We start from the raw sequence: 22,129 nt of genomic DNA, 5'->3' as shown, positions 1-22,129 counted from the left end.
ACAAAAAGGGATTTTGAAGAGCTCCAACCAAATACTTCCAGAACATAATGGGCATTATGGTCAAATCCAGTTAAGTGTTAGGCCATGTGCAGGGGAGAAAACAACCCTCACATAATAGGGCCATGGTGGGTAACCTTTTGAAATTGCATGTTAGGGATTATTATTAAGGAAAATAAACCTGCCAGTGTCATACTTGGAATACTGTGTATAGTTCTGGTTGCTGCATCTCTAAAAGGATATTGTACAGCTGAGAAAATGGAAGAAAATCATCAATAAATAATCATCAATAAATAATCAAAATAATCATCAAGGGCTGGATCCGCTCTCCTGTAAGGAAAGGTTCTAAAGTTTGCAGCTACTTATTTCATTTAGAAAAAGGCAACTGGGGATGTAGAGCATGATAGACATGCATAAAATTACCAGAACATAGACTCATCAAGTGAAGTGGAGTAGTGGAAAACTCAGGACAAATAAAAGGATGTACTCCTTCCCACAGCCCATACTTAAATTATGGAATCTATTTTCATATATATGGTGACAACCATCAACTTAGAGGAAGGCAGGGAGTGGGGTTTATTGGTTGGTAGTTAGGGCTGTTGTTTTTTCTGTATTTTGTGTTTTTATCTTGCATTTTTACATTGTGAACTGCCCTGAGATGAAGGATGTGATACAAATTTAATAAATAAATATGGACTGGACAAGCAGAGGAGTGATAAAGCTGTCAAAGACTACTAGTCATGATGGCTTTATGCTCCTTCCAGGATCATAGGTAACATGCTTCCTATATAAGTTGCCAGAGAACAACAGCAAGAAGGCTATTGTCCTCATATCCTGTTTGTAGACTTCTGGTTCATCACCATGAGAAAGAAGGTGGTGGACTAGATTGGCATTTGGAATGAATCAGCAGGGTTCTTCTTATGATCCTGGTTTGAAGCGAGTGCCTAGACCATAGCTTTCTGGTTTGAATATCACCAAAAACACATTAAGCAAAGCAAGAATTAAGTCAAGCATATGAAGTGTGTGTGTGTGTGTGTGTGTGTGTGTGTGTGTGTAGTTTCATCTTTCCCTGCAGTACCTGTATAGGGCTTAAATCTTTTCCATAAGTTACAAGAGATGCAGACACAAGTCTGTGCCCCCCAAGTAACACCTTGGTCTGGTTTGTCCACTGTGACCTATGGAAGATTAGTGAGTGGATCAATTACTTAGTGAGTAGACAAGAGTACTTTGGGTCCCTTTTCTATTAAAAGCCTGGGCAACGGTCTGATCAATTCAATTTGTGTTTGTTTATTTATGATTTGCATTTATAGCCCACACTTTACCAAATGTACCTAGGACAAGTTGTACAAATATAAAAATTAAAATAAGTATAATGTATAATTAAAATCATAAAAGAAAAACCACAAACTCTCTCACTCACAGACACACAGATATAATGTATACTCTTAAGGCATACAATATGAAGTGATCTAATTTGAATACCCAGCAAAGAAAGATAAAGCAATATATAAGTATAATCCAAATTTAAGTATTAATCTTCTTTTGTATACCTATGGATATAATGTTGGAACCTACACATTTTGCCATGTTTTCTTTCTGTGCAGTGGGATTGGAGCCTCAACATTTTCTTCAAAGTTTAATCTGTTATGCTTTTATTTCATCTAAAGGAGACACTATGTCAGAACAAAGTCAGTCAGCTTTGATGCAGATCTAGACTACTCTTACCAATAAAGTTGTGACCTGTTCGGCATGCATGTTTAGCCTGGTCTCTTCTGTGAAAGAACCTGACAGTTAGTTCCTAAAAAGAATACTTTGGCACTTGGGAATTTGAAATCCTGCTGCAGGACCCCTCCAGACTGAAGAAGAAGAAGAGTTTGGATTTGATATCCTGCCTTTCACTCCCTTTAAGGAGTCTCAAAGCGGCTAACATTCTCCTTTCCCTTCCTCTCCCACAACAAACACTCTGTGAGGTGATTGGGGCTGAGAGACTTCAGAGAAGTGTGACTGGCCCAAGGTCACCCAGCAGCTGCATGTGGAGGAGCGGAGACACGAACCCGGTTCCCCAGATTACGAGACTACCGCTCTTAACCACTACATCACACTGGCTCTCTGATATTTTATTGCAGGTGAATTCTGCAGCCATGGCTTTGGCCTAATAACTGTCCATTAGGAGTGATTGTACTCTGCTTCAGTTTGTTCTGCAATGCTTCCCCAATGTTACCACATTATTGCTGTCCAGAGGGTCTGCAGTGCAGCAAACATGGGCAAAAATTAACCAGAGCATTTGCTGTGTAACTGTTAAGGGATTTCAGCAGAAAGTTACAGGATATGCATGGATTGGAAACGAAACAGTGTGACCACCCCAAAGCAATTGCATGTGCATTGAAAACTGGGTCACATGTGACTGCCCCCATGAGCACATACTATGATGCATGTGCAATAAAAAATAAATAAATGCCAGGAGGGGTCCTTTGTAGTTCTTACTTTAAATCCTCCACTTTTTACTTTTTGGTAGAGAGTCAAACCAACAGTGCAGGTAGCAGTATAAAGGTAAAGGTAAAGGGACCTCTGACCATTCGGTTCAGTCGTGGCTGACTCTGGGGTTGTGGTGCTCATCTCGCTTTATTGGCCAAGGGAGCTGACGTGCAGCTTCTGGGTCATGTGGCCAGCAGGACTAAGCCGCTTCTGGCGAACCAGAGCAGCACACGGAAACGCTGTTTACCTTCCTGCCGGAGCAATACCTATTTATCTACTTGCACTTTGATGTGCTTTCAAACTGCTAGGTTGGCAGAAGCAGGGACCAAGCAACGGGAGCTCACCCTGTCGCAGGGATTCAAACCGCCGACCTTCTGATCGGCAATTCCTAGGCTTAACCCACAGCACCATCCGCGGCCCTAGATAGCAGTATAGTTAGCAGCAAAATCCATATGAAGCTGCCATTGAATCACGGCTATTGGTTCATTTAGTTCAGTATTGTTTTTACTGACCAGATTTCGGGCAAGGAATCTCTCTCTGCCCTCTCTGGAGATCCCTGGGATTGAAGCTGGGAGCTTTTACATGCAAAGCAGATGGTCTACCACTGAGCCACAGAGAGAATCCCAATGTACATCAGGATATTTTTTAAAAAATTAGTCTTTTCTTGATATGACACTAGAACTGTATGAAAAAATGTTGCATCAAGTGGTCCATGAAGTGGAAAATGTGCAAAAAAAGTATACTAACAGAAATTACTAACATACTCTATGTTCTAGTCAATGTTCTACAGTTAAATGAGCCTTTGCACATAATGTTCCTACTGTAAACATAACCAGGGTAAGCATTTTGTTGCATAAAAGCAAGATAAAAATACCAGTTCTATGGCTTTGAATAATATACCAGTTTTGATAGAACACCAGCCAGGAGAATAGATGCCTTTGGGAATTATTTATGCTTCCTTCTATGTTGGTTTTATCATAGTCCATTCTTGTCTATGAGGATCACAGTTTTTTGAGCATGGAAATAGAATCCCAACGTCATTTTTGTATAATATATGCATATGGAAGCAGATAAAGGAATCAAGTTTTTCATGCATGTTTCATACAAGAAGAAAATGACAGCAATAGGACATTTTCACATTTTAAAACATACACATTTCAGTAGACGAATATGAGCCTATATAGATGAAAACATTATGACATATTCTCATATGTCAGAGTCTATATTTCAAAAGCCTTTCAGGTCCTTTTGATAATGTTTTACAGAGATAATTGAGGCAGTTGGTTGGTTGTATTTTGCTGCTGATAGCCTGGTATCCAATATTTTAATGTTTTTCTTATTTTGTTTATTTATCTACTTATTTATTACATTTGTATACTGCCTTTCATTCGTAGAGCTCAGGACGGTTCGCAGCATAAAAATACAAGATAACACCACAAAATACATTTCTTAGTTGTTGTGGCTGTATATTCCATGTTACAATCTGTAAATCACACTGATTTTTCTTTTATATAAAGAGTGGTATATAAATGAAATAATAATTTAGTAAATAAATAAGACATTAAACTGCTTGGAGGTTGTTGGGTTTGTTTGTTTGTTTGTTTGTTGTTGTTTACTAACAAGCAATATATAAATCTTAAGGAATAAAATAAATAAATAGTGTACACATCTCTGTATATTTTTAAAAAACTGAAACAACAGACTTTAGGAAAAAAATTATAAAAAACTTACCTGCAACATAGTCACCAAACCCAATCGTTGATAGGGTGATAACTACAAAATATATTGCATCTAGTGTGTCCCAGTCTTCTATGTGCTTGAATATGACTGCAGGGAGAGCAACAAACAGCACACAACCAAACAGTATGAATATTATTGTCGATATGATGCGAATCTTTGTCTGACTCACATTCCATTTCTGGGAGGGGCGGAAGAAAGGGAACAAAGAAAGGGAAAGGTGGATGGAAGAAGAGAAGAATCCATTATTAGTAAAACAGTGGCTTTGTATGTATGCATGTATGTGTTTATAAAATGTTAATGTTTTTACTAAAATCCTCTAGGCACAACGTTTAAAAGTTTCTAAGAAAACAAAGCATGCAGCAAAACAGCACCAAGAGTAAAAGCACAAGGTTGACGTAGTGGGGGGGAACCTTTCATGGGTAAATAAGTTTCAGCAATGAGTCTCCCCAAGACCCAAGGAGACAAGTCTCATAAGAAGATAGCGTGGGCTGACAATAGAAATACATGATTGTGAAAAATGCAGAATAAAGTAAAATTGATGTGCTTTATTTTCTTATGCCTTAGGTTGTTTTGGTTATATAAATTAGTCTCATTTGGGTTCTACACATTTTGCCTTCAAGGAATTTACTTCCTAGGATAATATAGTGTGTTGTTGGTTAAAAAAAAATGACAGCAAAGTCGCTGCAGGAATTCAATGTCGGGAGGGAGGAATTCAACTCTACCCTTTTATGTCTGTGGTCATGATACATAAACTCTACAGGTGAAACTAAAGTAAATCTTTACATGTGCTCTGGGCATGCTCTTATTATTAAAGTGGGTGCAATGATTCTTGTGCATTTCCCCCCAACTCAAGTTGCCTTCTTATTCAGTTTCCTTTTTCCTCCTTGCTTTCTTTTTATAACTTTCAAGGCCAAAAGGCCTTTGGTAAAGGGCTTTATATAAGCACCAGGTTTTTACAATTGTCTTAGGCAAGTTAGATAGATACTGCAGAAAAAGTAGTACAATTCACCTCATGGCCATTTTTCTTACTATGATTTTATTGGGGAAAGTAGTTTTGGGAGGTGGCATCATGATGCAGAGAAGTGCGAGAGATGTTTAGCCCTTTGTGCACCTTTATATCTCTGCTCCAAATAATCCACCCCATAGCACAGTCCTTGGTAGCAGGGCAGCAGCAGGGCCACAGAAGAAATGCAGTAGGCATTTGTTTGCGCTACATGTAGCTGTACACACTTTACCTCTTGACAACTTCCAAAGCTTTTCCACCATGTAAAATGATTAATTGCATTCTTGTAGTTTTGTAGTGGATCCTGTTATATGCTTTATATTATTATTATTATTATTATTGTAAGTTACAGAAGTTATTTGTGGTTCAAGACAACATGTTTAGCATACTCACAACAAACGTGTCTTCTACTTTGGCGATTCCTTTCCCAAATATGGTCCCAAGTTGATCTCCAACTCCAGCCAACAGAAAACCAAAGAGAGGAATTCCCAGTAAGGCATAAATGATGCAGAATATCTTTCCACCTTTTGTACGTGGCGAGCTGTTCCCAAATCCTAAATTACAAACAACTTGAGCTGTTGATAAATCAGTTAAAGGCATTAAATTACACATCTAATTTGTACTGCAGATAAGGACACTTTTTAAATGTTCCCTAGGAGTATATATCACATTAAAACATTCATATGGAGATCTTACCCTAATTGGATTGCTAAACTCACTTAAAACTGAACTGCACTTGGGTGTTCTGCAAGGAAACAATTTGTCTTTCTAACACAGTGGAACTGCCACTGAAGAGCCCTGTTACTCTTTACAAATGATATCACTACAGAGGCTTTCTTGGGAAAATTCATTTCAAAGAGGATTTTTCTGGTGCCTCAAGACCATACAGAAACAAAACCCCACCAACTTTACTGAAGCTGAAGATTTTACTTGAACTGTTCACATAATGAATGCCATGTTTTGCTAAATATAATTAATTCAGTGGCACTTGAATTGTATGTTGTAATATACAGTTACTGACTCACACTTGTGTGCATGAAAGGTGTAAGCTGGCCTCAGGTTACCAATGCAGGTGGAACTTAGCAGGCCTCCTGCAGCCTTTTGTTTCTGCCCTCCCATTCTTTTTTCCTCTTTTGTGCTTCCTGGAACAAACAATGAGCCATGCAGCCAGTGGCTCCAAGCTGCAAGAACCACCAAGTGAACAAAATCTCTCCAAAAGGGAGATTTCATAGCCTGCATCTTTGTTAACCCAAAGACTGCATGATCCTTTTTGTAAGAAAAACTTTTTCATCTACATTTTACTGCTAACTGATGGAGGCCTGTTGACTGTAACTTCTAGAAACTCTGAGTAAAACATCCACTTATTTGCAAAGCTAAGTGACTGTGATTTATTTTAGCCTAAGTATTTTTGTGGGGAACGTTTGTTTAAAGGTGGATGAGGGCTAGAAAAACTGAATTACTGTGTCGCAAAATGATACATATCTAAAAAGTGTGTCACCAACATGAAAAGTTTGGAAAGCTCTGAACTAGTCATTTGTGAGTTCATATTTTACATGTTACCATAGCTGCTTTGAAGTATAGATTGAGAAGCATACCTTCATGGTGTTATACCAGTATACTTGAAGGAGCATCTCCACCCCCATCGTTCAGCCTGGACACTGAGGTCCAGCTCTGAGGGCCTTCTGATGGTTCCCTCACTGCATGAAGTGAAGTTACGGGGAACCAGACAGAGGGCCTTCTCAGTAGCGGTGCCCACCCTGTGGAATGCCCTCCCATCCAATGTCAAAGAAATAAACAACTATCTGACTTTTAGAAGACATCTGAAGGCAGCCCTGTTTAGGGAAGTTTTTAATGTTTGATTCTATTTTTAATATTCTGTTAGGAGCACCCAGAGTGGCTGGGGAAACCCAGCCAGATAGGTGGTGTATAAATAATAAATTATTATTATAATATTATAGCATGTTAATATAAAAATGCACAAAGAGAGTAAGAAGGAGAAAAGAGTGAGTATATCTACAGTGGTACCTAGGGTTAAGAAGTTAATTTGTTCTGGAGGTCCGTTCTTAATCTGAGGTACCACTTTAGCTAATGGGGGCTCCCGCTGCCGCTGTGCCGCTGCCGCATGATTTCTGTTCTTAACAAAGAACAGAAAGTTCTTAACCCAAGGTACTATTTCTGGGTTAGCGGAGTCTGTCACCTGAAGCGTCTGTAACCCAAGGTACCACTGTGTATCCATACCTATACCTATACATCATCAGTTCATGTGTCCTGTTAGCCACAGCAAGAAGTGACCTATGACTTAGAATGGAAAAACCATAGTGCTAATGGCATCTTCTTGTGGTTTGCTTATAGAAAAACAAACCATGAATGCTTGCTCACATGTATGTACTGCTAAGTGAAGTATCATGGTTTGTGTCTCCTGGCTCTAGGCAGGGCAGAGTGAAGCAAGACCAGCTGAGCAGTATACATACACCAGTTGCTAATCCCAATTCTGTGCCTCCACAGCTGGAGGCAATAATGCTTCTGAATACCAGTTGCTGGAAACCACTGGAGGAGCAATTGCGTTTGTACTAAAATCAAATTATGGGTTTCCAACAGACATCTGGTTGGCCACTGTCAGAACAGGATGCTGGACTAGATGCGCCACTGGTCTGATCCAGAAGAGCCCTACTTACGTACCTGTGCTATTTCTTAAGCCATGAATCAGGCACATTGTTTCTCTGTGTGTATATGTGTGATTCAAGGAGAATGGAAATAAAACAATAAATCAAGACAAATGTGGGTTGTCTAATTTTTAAGCAAAAAAAAATTCTGTTCAGTAGATGTGGCATATATAACTGGCCAAAGAGGACATGGCAGTGATGATACACAAGACATTACATTTTGGACCAGAGTACCTAACAGCTTGAGAACACCTGTTGACACTGAGTTTGAGCATCAATTCTACGTTAGCTGAAGCATTAAGCAGCAAATTCCGTGAGGAATTTTAGTTGAGAGAGAACACTGTCCCATAATTACCTCCTTTTAATTCAGCTTGTTGCTCAGCATAGTTTAGCTTTTATCATGATTTGCCCTCTTTCACAGAACCTACTGTATTTCTCAGCTGGCACGTAACATCTCTCTTCTGTTGGAACAATTTTAGTATGCTATATTCGGATGCTGCTATGCTTTGGCACAGGGTTGAAGACTCACTGTGTGGAAAATTTTCTTGCAAAGTATAACTGTCTCATTTTCAGTCTATTACTTGCTTTTAATATAAATCATTACACATTTTTAAACCAGACAATGTTAAGTTTAAAACAAGGGGGGAGGTTACAGAAAAATTACGCTTCATGCCTTTGCAGGAGACGCGGAGGGGAAATGCGAGTGACTCATGCTTCTGCCCCCTGGCATGAGTGGTGGGAAGGAAAGAGGTATATCAGTTATAGAGAAATGAACATTATGTCCATGCTAGGAAGAACATATATCTTGCCTTGGGCATATATGTATCTCTCCACCTTCCCATCTCCAGGGTGCAACAGAAGAAGGGAAGGAAGGTCACTCCATCAACTTTGCTAGGAAGTCAGTTACTGCTTCCTCCTTTCCCTCAACTCCATCAGGTTGCTGAAGAAGAGCTGGAAAACAGGATTCTGCTGAGAGACCATCAACTTTGGGCTTCTCTTCTGCTTGAACCGCTTCTATTTCAGCTAGCCATTTTAAAAACTTTGTAACTAAGTCTGCATGCACGCTAGCATGTAGCACCAAAATGTAGTTTTTCTCCACCCAGAATCATTCACGCTCATCCTCAACGTTCTGCTTTCAATTTAGATTGATTCTGGATTCTGCTGTCCACAAAGATGGGTGTGGTTTCTTGATACATGTTTGAAAACCTTGCCCCTGGTTAGGTTATCCACACCCTTTCTTCTCTGCACATGCCCCAGGTGAATGAAGATGGTAGTCAAGATTGTGATCTTGGTATACACCCACCCACAATGTCACTGGGCAAGTGTGGTTACGCACGAACCCATTGACAGAACCACTTACAGCTGTTCCCAAATGGACACATTGTAGGGTAACACAAAATCAACCTTTTATTTAACAAGCTTTTATATTCAGAATGAAACCAGTTTCTCAATAAGCACTTTTCAGGGGCAAAAAATATGCAGTATATCTAGATTCTGTGTGAACTATGCAGAAAAAACCCAGTACACAATTCTCCATCGACTCTAGAATTTGCAATCTAAGAACTTCCTTCCCAATCCCTTTGTCATGTATTTTATATTGTAAACCTGAGGATAGGGATTGTCTGATTTCAGATTATTGTAAACTACTCTGGGAACCTTTCAGCTGAATAGGGAGATAAAAATGCTTTAAATTGGGGTGGCTATTCTTTTTTGGACAAAGGACCCATGGCCAAATTTCAGTCAAAAGTGGGCATGGCTGAAGTGTAGAACAACATAATTTTTAGCCCTTTTTCTATGAGTTATGAATGATAAAATTCTTTATATCAGTTAACATTGAGAATAACTGCTCACAGTGGTAAAGGTAAAGGACCCCTGAGAGTTAAGTCCAGTCGTGAATGACTCTGGGGTTGCAGCGCTCATCTTGCTTTCATGGCCGAGGGAGCCAACGTTTGTCTGCACACAGTTTTTCCAGATCATGTGGCCAGCATGACTAAGCCTTCCCCTGGAGCGGTACCTATTTATCTAGCTGCAGTTTGACGTGCTTTCAAACTGCTAGGTTGGCAGGAGCTGGGACTGAGCAACAGTAGCTCACCCCGTCGAAGGGATTCGAACCACCAACCTTCTGATCGGCAAGCCCTAGGCTCAGTGGTTTAGACCACAGCGCCACCCACGTCCCACTCACAGTGGTAAGTGGTCCCAAATAGTGATTGCTATCTAAAATGTGTATCATGCCACACTTGCGGGCTTTCCATCAGCATCTGATTGGCCACTGTGAGAGTGGGGTTTAATTGGTATAATTCACACAAAAATGGGAAAATGCCTATGTGTATTAATGAAGGTTTAAAATGGAAAATGGCTAAATGTGTTGTGCTAACATTGGGGGTTTTCCACAGTAGTTTTCTAAGAGAATCTAAGCACCTAAATGGGTTAATGATTACCTGCTGATTGTTTTCTGTTGCTCTAAACTGAATGTAACCTAGTGAGTTGCAAATTCACCATCTTGAAAGGGTGGTGGCTTTTAGTCTTTCTCTGAATGCCACAGAGAACAAAAAGATGTAAATGAAGCTCTCCAAGAAGCTATATAGTCTTAGGCAGGCTGGAATGGGGGAGAGAGAAAGTGTTTTGGTTTTTAGAGCTATCTTTTATTTTTAAGAGGCTGAGCCTGTGCTGGATAGTACGAACCATTGTATGGACATTTTGGATGTATCTTTGATACTTATGTTATGTTTTGGAAGAGTTCTGCAAGTAAACTTTGAATAATTTTTGAATAATTTTCATTTCCAAAAGGAGTCAGTTCTTATGCATCCAGTCACTGCAGTGTAACATTAATATCTGCAATATGGACTGGGTGGGCTTTTGATCTGACACAGCAGAACTCTTCTTATGTACTTTAAGAAACTATGCAGAAATAGGAATCTTAGCTTTCTGTTCTTCACCCTCTCTGCTTCTTCAAGACAACCAGAGCCACTCTAAAAAATAACAAACCCATACTTTTCTAAACTAGAAAAGGCCATTCCCCAGACTAGGAGGCAAAACACTATCTTTATAAACCACTCCTATTCACATGTACAAGATAATGGGCATCCACAAGTTCAGATTAATCAGAATATTCATAGTCGTCCCCTGATTTTAGTATGGTATCTTTCCATACTGGCTTTTAAGGTGAAAATGTGCAGGAGGTAAGTTGGGTGCAATGAATAGTTAAATAAGCAAACAACAATTTGCAGTTTGGATTCTTTCCATACTTGGACTCCAGAGAAATAAAGAAACAACCTTGAGATGTTGAACCTTGAGGATACCTAATGTAGGAAAACTTGTATAGTCTAAACAAAAATTAAAGCTGAGCATCAATTATCTTGGTACATAGGAATAATTCATAAACCAACAAAGCCCAGTATCTTTTTGTTTTCTAAACCAATAGCACATAGTTTTCATCCCAAGTCAAACTGCATGTTGAAATATGGATCAGTGAGTTTTCTCTTGTCTGCCTATGTTATTTGATCAATGAAATGCATTAGCATATGATGTAGGCTGTGGAATACTCCAAGAACCTGTGTCAAAAATACTTACATCATAAAGTATAACAGGTTTGGCTATCTAGGCATCTTACAAATGCTTTGGCACTTCTGAAACTGCTAACCTTACAGTGGGGAGGAAGAAATATATCCTGAATCAGTTATGTATTGCTTTTGTGGATTCCATGTACCATATCCATATTACCTTAAAACAGGGGACTGATGAGTGGCTTGGTGTTTAAGCAAAAGTGGGGTTTGAGGAATTTGTGTTGTAGATTTCTGGTGTTGTAGATTTGTATTTTCTAATGTTTCCATAGCTTGTAAAAATAAAAGAATGCAAAAGTATTTATTCCTAAAGCCAAAAAAATAGCTATATGCTTTGACTTTATTATAAGGTTGTTCATAATTTCAGAACCAATGTCCATAGTACCAACGAAATACAATGGGAAGAGTGATATTACTCAGTCCATATAAATGGACTGTTTTGAAGCAATCAAACTGGATATTTTAAGATGCAGAAAGGTACTATCTTCCTACTGGTATCAATTTCAGCTTTGTACCTTATGATGCAATTTAAGGCCCCCATTAATCATTTTTGGAAGGCAGCAGAAAGGGGGCAAATATCAACTCAGTCAGTCATACTGGAGAGCCTGGAATTAGGCACACTATTCCCCAACAGATACAATTTGTTTCATCCATGTGCCTTATGACATAATTATGGGTCTTGGAAATGTGCTTTGAGATCTGCTAAATGTCCTAGAAGTTGCATAGAAGATTGGCTGGCAATTCTGGAAGTGCCAGAACTTTTGTATAGTGTATATTTTATTGTTCTAAGCTGCTTTGAGACCTACATGGTGGAAAGCGGAATATCATTTTTTAAAAAAATAAATAAATGAAAAACATTTGTGCAGTATCTAGGTATTCAAAACTTTTGTGCCTAATCATATGCTATGACTTAAGTATTTTGACATGGTCACTGGAACTAGAAGGGCTAGGGGAGAAAGGCGAGCCATTTTATAGTTCGCAAATTTCAAAGGAACATAGGAACAAGGTTACTTACACACCTGATGAAAGGTAGATTAATGGGGAAGCAAGGCTGCTTACCGAAAGAGATCTCAGAAGAGCTCTAAACTCATTTATGTGAAGAGCTCCCCAGGATTTTCCTGAAGACAGGAAAACCCTTAGAGCTCTGAAGATGCTTGGGAGGGGAAGCTTTCCCAGGGCATGGACTGAACAATAGCCATCATTGGTAGTAGCCATTGCTAGGCTTACGCTCCATGAGTTTGTCTACTCCTCTTTTAAAGTCATCCAAGTTGGTGGACTTCACTATATACTGTGGCAATTATATCTGTATAATTATTTTTAAAATGCTTCTTGTGTGAAATGATTTTTTTCTTTTTTCTTTGTCGATTTTTTTGTCGATGACCCCATGTGTAAAACTTATTAATAATGATTTAATAAAATACAGAAATAATAGTATCAGCAGGTTGTGCAGTAGCATAAGTCTTTCCTAGAAATCATGCTGTTGTGATTAACTTAACTTCCTAGAAAAGCACTCTGGATTTAGGGGGGAAATGTCTATAATTACTTTATTCAAGCTGCTAACCATTGCTACTCATTGGTTGCATAAGAGTGACATATAAGCAATTTACCCTGTGTTTGTCCCATCCTCAGTTTTTCCACCAGTTTTAATTATGTGACCATTACAGCAATTAATTTATAGAAGAATCACAAGACCATAGCTGTCAACGTTTCCCTTTTTTAAAGGGAAATTCCCTTATTCTGAATAGGATTCCTCGCAAGAAAAGGGAAAAGTTGACAGCTATGCACAGGACAGTAGGGCTAGAAGGGAACCCTGGGGGCCATCTAACTTCCTGCAATGCAGGAATCTCAACTAGATCGTATTGTTCCCTTGAATCACACACGGGCTTCCATTCCGGTCCTGAATATAAATAAGAGAAGTCCTATTGACTTCAATAAAGACATCAAGTGTCCTGTATCAAGGCTGAAGCAATCAGGCCTGAATTCTTAATTCCCTTGCTAGAAGAAATAGCGGTTGTCTTGCTTTCTACTGCATATGGCTGCAAGTAATGTTACAGGCCAGAAGGAGATAACCGGTAGCTACTCACTCAGGTGTTGTCAGGTGATAAAAGACATCAGTGTGACTTCATATGATTCTTTAAAAGTAGCTGTGGGGAAGCTTTTTTTTAATGTACCAAGGACTGTGTCTTTTTTATCATAGGGTGGGGGCTGATGGGACTAGAGTCAAAAGTGGCCAGGACCAACATCCCTCCCTCCCTCCCTCCCTCTCTTTCTGTCTCTCTCCCTTACCCCTATCTGTCTTTTCCCTCTCTATTTCTCCTTCTGCCATCTCTTCTCTTTCTTCTCCCTGCCTATTAGGATGCCAGGGGAAAGTGGGAACGGGGGAAATCAGCAAAAATCACCTCCCCTTGTTCCATCAACAAGGGTCCCTGCTATATCAGAGTCCCCTTCTGTGAATGGAAGACGCTTGGATCTCAGGAACCAAGCCAATATACTTAAGCCTTTCAGATCCATTTGATACCTTGCCTACATAAACGAGCTTATCAGGTCTATTTATTTATGATTAAATTGGAGCTGCCAAAAGTCAAGGCTCTCTCTGCAACTGATGAGTGTCAGGGTCAAGCAACATCTGGAGGGCCACAGGTTTCCCATGTCTGCACAAGCCTTATCCAAATGATGTAGAGTATGACTATGCCCTGCTTTCTAGATGTCAGAAACAAGTTGCTATTACTCTCAGCTGACAACACCAACCTATCGGTTTCTTTGAGAAGAACATATCTTTGCCCAAAGGTTGAGGGAAATTGCTTCATAAATGAAAGTGTCTCACTGTTTCCTGTTTTAAAAAAAGAAAGCATTGAAGCGCAGGAAGATAAGGGACATAGCAGCAGTAATTGAACCTAGTGATAGTACATTTTAAAGGTCTTCAAATGGCAATATTGTGTGGTGGAGAAGAAGAAGAAGAAGAAGAAGAAGAAGAAGAAGAAGGAGGAGGAGGAGGAGGAGGAGGAGGAGGAGGAGGAGGAGGAGGAGTAGTCAACAAAATAAACATTATACTGCATGCTGCCATTAATCCTTAAAAGCAGGTTTGGTGACAGACTGCATTTTTAATGTTCTCTCAGGGAATAAAAATCTGTTGGCATTTGTCACTTTAAAATGATTTTTATTCTGCAGTGTGAAAACTGAAAGCATTCAGAAATCAAATCTCCTTTTTGATATATCATCGTAATATTATTATTATTATTATTATTATTATTATTAATTGAATTTATATACTGCCCTATACCCAGAGGTCTCAGGGCGGTTCACAGAATAATGGTGCTCAACGAGTGGACTCCCAGCACCTGGTATTATTCTTAAGGCATACTAGAAAAGGAAGTATAGCAAACCAAGCAGCTAAATGGACAAAAAGACCAAAAAAGGGCAAAAAAATAAGCACCAGAGACTAGTAATCGTCCCTGAACTTTGTAACATAATACAGTACAGTGGTACCTCGGGTTAAGAACTTAATTCATTCTGGAGGTCTGTTCTTAACCTGAAACTGTTCTTAACCTGAAGCACCACTTTAGCTAATGGGGCCTCCTGCTGCTGCGCCACTGCTGCACGATTTCTGTTCTTATCCTGAAGCAAAGTTCCTGACCTGAGGTACTATTTCTGGGTTAGCGGAGTCTGTAACCTGAAGCGTATGTAACCTGAGGTACCACTGTAGAATAGCTTGGCTCCTAAAGTTTTCATATAAATCCAGTGCAACTCTCTACTATACTGACTATTTTTTGAGTCAAACTTCAGCTTTTCTATTATGAAGATGGACAAAGCCAGCTGATTGAGATACATTGCATAAAATTACAGAATCAACAGTGTTTTCCTTCTGCCATAGATAAACATTGTATCTCTTATTCTACCACCCTCCTAACCTTGCCTTTGACATCCTAAGCTCTCAGCAAAGACTCTGAAAAGTTACCTCCAGAGGACCAGTTTACTGATTATTTATCCTGATTTGTGTGCACAAAGCTTGCACAGAGGTTATATGGTGTGTGCCATTTATTCATCCTCATTTGTTTGTGCAGAGTTTATGTGACTTCCTGTCCAATCAATTGTGAACCCACACTTTCTAATGCATTTCCCCATCACTTTCCCAACAATAATAAATAAATCTGATTTAAGAAGAAGAAGAAGAAGAAGAAGAAGAAGTAGGCTGGTTGCACAGGAGTGCCAGAGTGCTTTATAATCCATGTTATTCACAAAAACTTAAATTTGCCAGTATGCAGTTGAATCCCTCCAGCAGAATAGTTCCCATCTAGAGGCTTTAAAAAGACATATTCACGCAGCTCTCTCTTTAAAACCAGTTGCAGATCAGATCCCCAAGCCAGCAGGCTGGATTCCTATCTGTCTACCAGCTAAGAGTTAGGTGCCCCTGCTACTATATTATTTAATTTTGTTTTAACCAGGTTTTATTGTATGTTGATGTTTTGTACAGCATGATTTTTATAGGTGTTTCAGAGCCACTTTGGGAACTAGATCTGGCTGGCTGAGAAATGGAATAGAAGGAATAGTAAGAAAATGATGCCAGTGGCAGAGGAAGGGGTGCAATGGGGGCGGTCCATCTAAGTGTCATCCCTGAGAGGGGTGACATCACCATGCCACGCCCCTGGGCCACTCGCCACGGGCAGCGCCCCCTTGGGACACTTGCTCCGCCCCTGCGGCAGCTAGCCCCGCCCCCGGGTGCACAGCATGTACGCCGCTCTGGGTGCCGGAGCAGCTAGCTCCGCCTCTGGGTGGAGATTGATCTTAGTGGCTCCTCCTCTCCATCTACTATCTGAAATGGATCTTCATGCTGGTAGAAATTGTGCCTTGCAGGAGATGACTTGAGATGCAATTCATGCCAATGCAGCAAAGCCGTTAAAATCAACAGGAACTAAACAGCTACTGCAATTAGTTAAGATTGCCTCAAAAAGATTTGTGCCTCTAGCTGGACCTTTGGTGAGTTGATGTGGGATCAGATGTTCCTAAGCAAAACAAGGCATCCACAAGCAGAAAAGACACCAGTAATGAGAAACTGTGACTACACAAAAAGAAGCTTCGACAGATGTATGAAGACTACAGGTTATAAGTGAGGAAAGAGAAACCTACCATTTGCGTACAGCATTCCTGAATTGGAATGCTGAGGTGTAAAAACTGCAGAGGAGTTTAGCTAAGCAGTTGTGGGTCATCCATTCTGCTAGGAAGCCCTTCTCATGTCAAGAGAGATGGTAGTATTGTAGATAATATTTGTATAAGGCACTGAACTTTTCCCACAATGCACTTGTAACTAAAGTATGTTGTCCATGTGATTTGAACTCAGGGGCAACAAAACCGTATGCTTCCTTGTGTGGAAACTTATTTTTTCAGAAAAAAGCTGGCAATCAAATAGGATAGCACAGGTGGTTGATGAGCCACTATCACAAACTTTTTTTCCAAACAGCTGCTCTGCATGGCAATGTAGTCAACGCAGAATGCAAAATGAGCCATTACAGCATAACCACCATCTGGTGCACTGGCCCTATAGAGAAAAAGGACCAGTGTCTGAGATACTGTGGAATGGGTGGGTAGGCAGAAATGGCACTGGGACTGCTTCTACACTGCATGTTTTCACTGGAATTGACATAATTAATTCAGTTATCATTGTCTTGTATTCTGCTTTTTATAGATGAATTCACTACAAGTTGCATTAATGGTAAATTAAACTTTATTTTTTATGAAGCCTGGAAGTCTGCATACAGTAGAAGCTAACTTCTTCAGCCGGGCTACACCTTTGAGTCAGCCCCCTTGGCCATAGCTGTGTTTCCCCTTGCCATTCTTCTGTCTTTTTGAAGACTTAATTTGCAGACATTTTTCTAATGGCCACCTATAGTATTTTAATGGTATTTTGTGTTTTAATGCTGTACATCACCATGATATTTAATGACATGGCAATACATTATCGTCAAATGAATGAATGAATGAATGAATGTCAGTACCAGCCTGTCCAGTGTGGACTGACAAAAAGCTATTGAGATATCTGGAGAGGAAAGTGGTTCACAAGACCTATTTTTGAGGACCCAGGTGCAGGAAGCATGGAGCTCATCTTGGGACAAGTCCAGGTTATAAATAAGACACATAATTGCATTAAAATTGGCTACAACTTTATTGACTACTGATGTAAGCTAGTTTTGGCTAAGGCATCGGGTATGTATCTGGTATCAAGCAACCCACCTGCTGGTTGATCAGTAAGGTGGATCGACCCTGAGTAGAGGGTTGCCTCTTGTCATACATGAAGTAGAGCAATCCCAACATTCAGAAGGTTACTATGCCCATCGATCCCCGTGTGGTCCCCGTGTGGACCAAGCATATCCTCCCTGGACCCTTTTATCGGGGTATCCCATGTCTAACAATCCAACTCAATGTCTTATCAGGCTCTAGCATTGAGTAAACTTGAGAGCAGCTGCAGATAAGGGAATTAGCTAATGCAGTGTTGCAAGATTTCCTTGCTGGAGCACAAGACCATCCAGATTGTGGCGAACCCTTTATTTACATTTTGGTATTTGAAATAGACATCCAAAAGAAAGGCCTTTTCAAGTGCATTGTTTTTCTTGCGGACTAACATGTTACTTAAGACTACGAGAAAAATGGTATAAAAGAAAATCTTGCAGTTCTGTTGCTGAAACTAAGCAAGTTTTTTTTCCCTATGTGTAAATTGCCTGGCAACTGAAACTACTCTAATCTCTTTAGGGTAAGAGCAGGGTAATAAGCAAACAATCAAACAGCAAAAACCACCAGCTCCTTTCCCCAAGAGACATCCAGGAGGAGCTTGTTCCATTCACAATCCCTAACACTTAATATCCAACCATGCTTAACCAGATCTCACAATACCGCTGTGATATCTATGGATGAGGAATCCCTACACACAGCAGCGCTTGCCATTCTGATGAGATAATTTTATACTTCTGGCCCTTAGCCATAGAAAGTTTATGGATTGTATTCACCAGCACAACAAGGGCAGCTCTCACAATTAAGGACTACAAATCACAGGAAATGCAGCAGGCACCAGAACAGCAGCAAAATATATTAATACTAGTTGAGTCATGTAGACAAATTATTTGATAAAGAGGTAGGTGAGCTCCTTAGACAGGCTAAGAAATGGAAATTTTAAAAAGTGCTGTTGGAAAATGATCACGATAGTAAATTTCAGCCCCAATGCAAGTTAGGAAGGCTATTCTCCAAAACAATTCTATCTCTTAGCTACCACTAGCACAACAGCATGTGGTTGAACCACAAATAGCTGTATAAAATAAAAGTGACAAGAATGCTGGCCTCAGGAGAACATGCTTTCTTCACTGCACATCCTTCCTGCACTGCATCCATCACACGAGGTTAAATGACTTGACACTACTACATTACTCCAAACAAAGACATAGGCATATTCGTTTTCCAATGCTAAAAGGGGACTTCTCGTAAAGAGAATCGGAATTTGATCTCTGTAGTACAGCAACACCATTTGTCCTTACCAGAAACTGACTCAAATGCTCTTCTGTGAGCAAAACAGTGGGTACAGATGATCCTTACAAGGTGGCTTCCATAAAAACAAAAACACAACACCCAATATCTAAAGGACAAGCAAACCATCATTAAAATAGCACTACCTTCAAACGGCAATGACATAAGCAATATGAATAACAATCTTAGCATCATATTGCAGCAAACCAGTGAAAACAACATATTTAATCATTTCAGCAACAATATATTAAAACCATTTCAGCATCCATTTAAATCAACAACAGTATCTTTAAGGAAAGGAAGCTCTAAACAAATGACTTTTCAGAGCCCATTTGAAACTTGAACCAAGGGTGCCATAATCACCTCAGCTGAAAGAGCATTCCACAAACAGGAAGCCAAGGTTGAGAAGGCCTTTTATCTTCTGTCCATTATCTATTACTCTCAGTTGTCAAACATACTGAAGAAATATACAACTTTTGCCAGAGCATCTACTTACACATGCCTGGTATTCAGAGACTCTGAAACAGTAAGACCTCTGCTGATATAAAAAACTAACTCTGCAAACACCAACAGAGGAACATGCTTAGCCTGCAATCTTATTCAAATTTACTTTAAAGTGTTGCTAGACTCATTGGAACTTATCTCTAACTAAATTAGATGTTGCAACTGTTATGCATGCAGTAATCATAGCAGGCAATGTTTTAAAACCCTGGGTTTCAATCAGCTAACGCCTGTTCAGAGTAAACACACTGAAATTAATAAACCTAAGTTATTCATGTCCATTAACCTCAATGGGTCTTCTCTAAGTAGGACTAGCATCAAATACCACCCACAATTATATATGCTGACTCTTTTTAAAAAAGTTAAGATTCCTGTGAAGTTGAAAAAAGTGCATGTAATGGTCAAATAAGATCTTCCCTCCCTGCTAAAATGGAAGTTCTTGTGTTTGCATGCGTGAGAAAATAGTAAAACACAAGAGAAAATGTTAACCACACACCCCGTCATAATGCTTAAACCCATGGGCAGCCAATGAAACTGAATGTTGGGAGGATTTAAGACAGACAAAAGGAAGTACTTGCAGTAAACTATTGAGTTTCTTGCAAGAAGCAGTGATGGCTCCTACAAGAAGCAGTGATGGCTACCAACTTACAACAGCTCTAAAAGAGGACTGGACACATTCATGGACGATAAGGTTATCAAGTGCCTATGAGCTGTGACAGCTTTGCTCTGCCTCCACTATTGGAGGAGGCATGATTCCAAATACCAGTTGCTGGGATCATAACTGGGGAGAGTGCTGTTGAACTCAGGTCCCACCTTTCAGGCTTCTCATGGCTGCCGTGAGAACAGAATGCTGGAGTAGGTGGGCCTTTGACCTGAAAGCCCAAATGGTGGCCATGCTTTGGCTGTAATCCCATCCACATTCCCCACCTGAGTTCACCATTAAGGAGTGGTAAATCATCATGAGTAGATGGCATGGTTGAATGATGAATTTGCTGTATTATATTATCTGGTAAGTACATTGTGTGCCTTACGTTATATAGCTGGTAGATTTTTCCAGTAAGAAATAAGAGAGAGAGAGAGAGAGAGAGAGAGAGAGAGAGAGAGAGATCACCCTGCTCAGGGAAGCCCTGAGGTTTGCAGAAGTACCAAAAAAACCCCACCACCAAGCACATTTTTAAAAGGTGGGGTTTCCTCCTTCCTCTCACCATCCAGAAAAGTCCCAGAGCAAACAAACATATGCAATAGCCACTGAATGCAGAGTGACCGGGGGGGGGCACTGCTGAGGTGAGCATACACCTTTTTGTTGCAGGTCCAACATGTATGTAATAATAATAAGCATACATGTGCAACGATCCTTCTCATTGCAATTCACAACAATAAACTGCAAAAAAATCATATGTCATGAAACAGTACTATAAAGCAGGAGAAGCTGGTTTTTAATGCTCAGGTAAGACGTTCAGTCTGAAAATGCCAGCTGTTATAGAAATTGGTGTACAAACATGTCTCTCTTGGAAGGGAGCATTGCTGCTGCGTAAATAATTGGGTTATCCTAAAGCGTTCAACGTTGGAGTGGCTGAAGGGGGAGGTTTTACTTCCTTTCTAGCCCTGGAAACAAAGAGCATCCAGCTTTCATAATATTCAGGCACTGTCCAGACCTACTATAATAAATACAGCTATTTTGAGCCACTGCCCTCCTTAGAAGGACTCCAGCCTAAAGTGGCAAGCTAGCTCAGTATTCCACATCCACATAGATATTTTATTTATGCAAAGTGCAAAGCATTCTATTTTTAAACATGGTTTCAATTAAGGCAATAACTTTGTGACCCTTGAAACACTTGGATGCGTACTTAAATTTGCACATTTCAACATTCTTGGCTGAAGGGTCAAGGCCTTCAAAGACATAACAAAAAATTAATGATTTGGTGAATGAATGAAACATTCTTGACATCACCTGGATGAGCAAGACAGAGGCTTGTCTCTTTGCAATCTTGGGTTCGTCCCTGCCCCCCTCAGCAATAGTAGCAGAAGGCACTTTCACGTTCCATTGGTTGTTCAGAGATATGTTAATATAAATGAATCAGAGCATGAGATGTGGAAAATAATGTCTTGAGCTATGTTTTCCAAAATTGCTTTCTGACACAATAAAAGCTACCAAGGACCATTCTAAAAGTAATTTTGGATTACTATGGGGTTTTTGAATTCAGTAGTAATTTCAGAAATCTTTTGAGCAGCATTCTACCCAAACTTGAATGTCAACAGAACTGCAGGCTAGCCTGCTTCAGCCAGGGGTGCCATAAGGAACCAAAAAGAGCTGCTCTCTTGAATGGACAAGTCTGCTCAATTGCAGGGAGGGGGAGTGCTATACACCTTTCAACTCTTTTCCTTAAGAAATATCGGTTACAAAATGTAAGACAAAAATTATATACCATATAAAGAGGAAAATCATTCAAGTTACTCAGTTATTGCCTCTCAGTCTGATTTCCAAATATGCAAATAAGGCATGACCACAATTTTGTAACTACTGTATGATAAAGCTACTCCATTCTTGCATAAAATTACTTGGGATATCCAGGTCCTTTTAGAAGTCTTACTTGGTGAGTCAGTTTTTCAGCTATAACTATGTTCCATAAATTTCAATACCATACTCCAGCATACAGAGTCTTTGAGTTTTTCCATTGTTGGGC

The 22,129-nt window shown here is 39.8% G+C and overlaps 1 protein-coding gene across 3 annotated transcripts in view; it reads right to left on the bottom strand.

Moving 5' to 3' along the window:
* KCNK2 (potassium two pore domain channel subfamily K member 2) overlaps nucleotides 1-22,129 on the bottom strand; it is a 131,051-nt gene that overhangs the window by 32,596 nt on the left and 76,326 nt on the right. For 2 of the 3 annotated variants that reach the window (XM_079968865.1, XM_079968867.1), the window contains exons 4-5: nucleotides 5,609-5,790; nucleotides 4,204-4,390 (exon numbers count right to left, since the gene is read on the bottom strand). In XM_079968865.1, the coding sequence (XP_079824991.1) occupies nucleotides 4,204-4,390; nucleotides 5,609-5,790 (369 nt within the window). The remainder of the gene's footprint in view (nucleotides 1-4,203; nucleotides 4,391-5,608; nucleotides 5,791-22,129) is intronic. The other variant, XM_079968866.1, reaches the window with a different exon arrangement.

The sequence above is a fragment of the Podarcis cretensis genome (genome assembly GCF_951804945.1).
Source record: "Podarcis cretensis genome assembly, chromosome: 3".
In the NCBI taxonomy this organism is placed as follows: domain Eukaryota; kingdom Metazoa; phylum Chordata; class Lepidosauria; order Squamata; family Lacertidae; genus Podarcis; species Podarcis cretensis.
The sequence above is the reverse complement of the archived record's forward strand: the minus strand, read 5'-3'. Positions and strand labels throughout refer to the sequence as shown.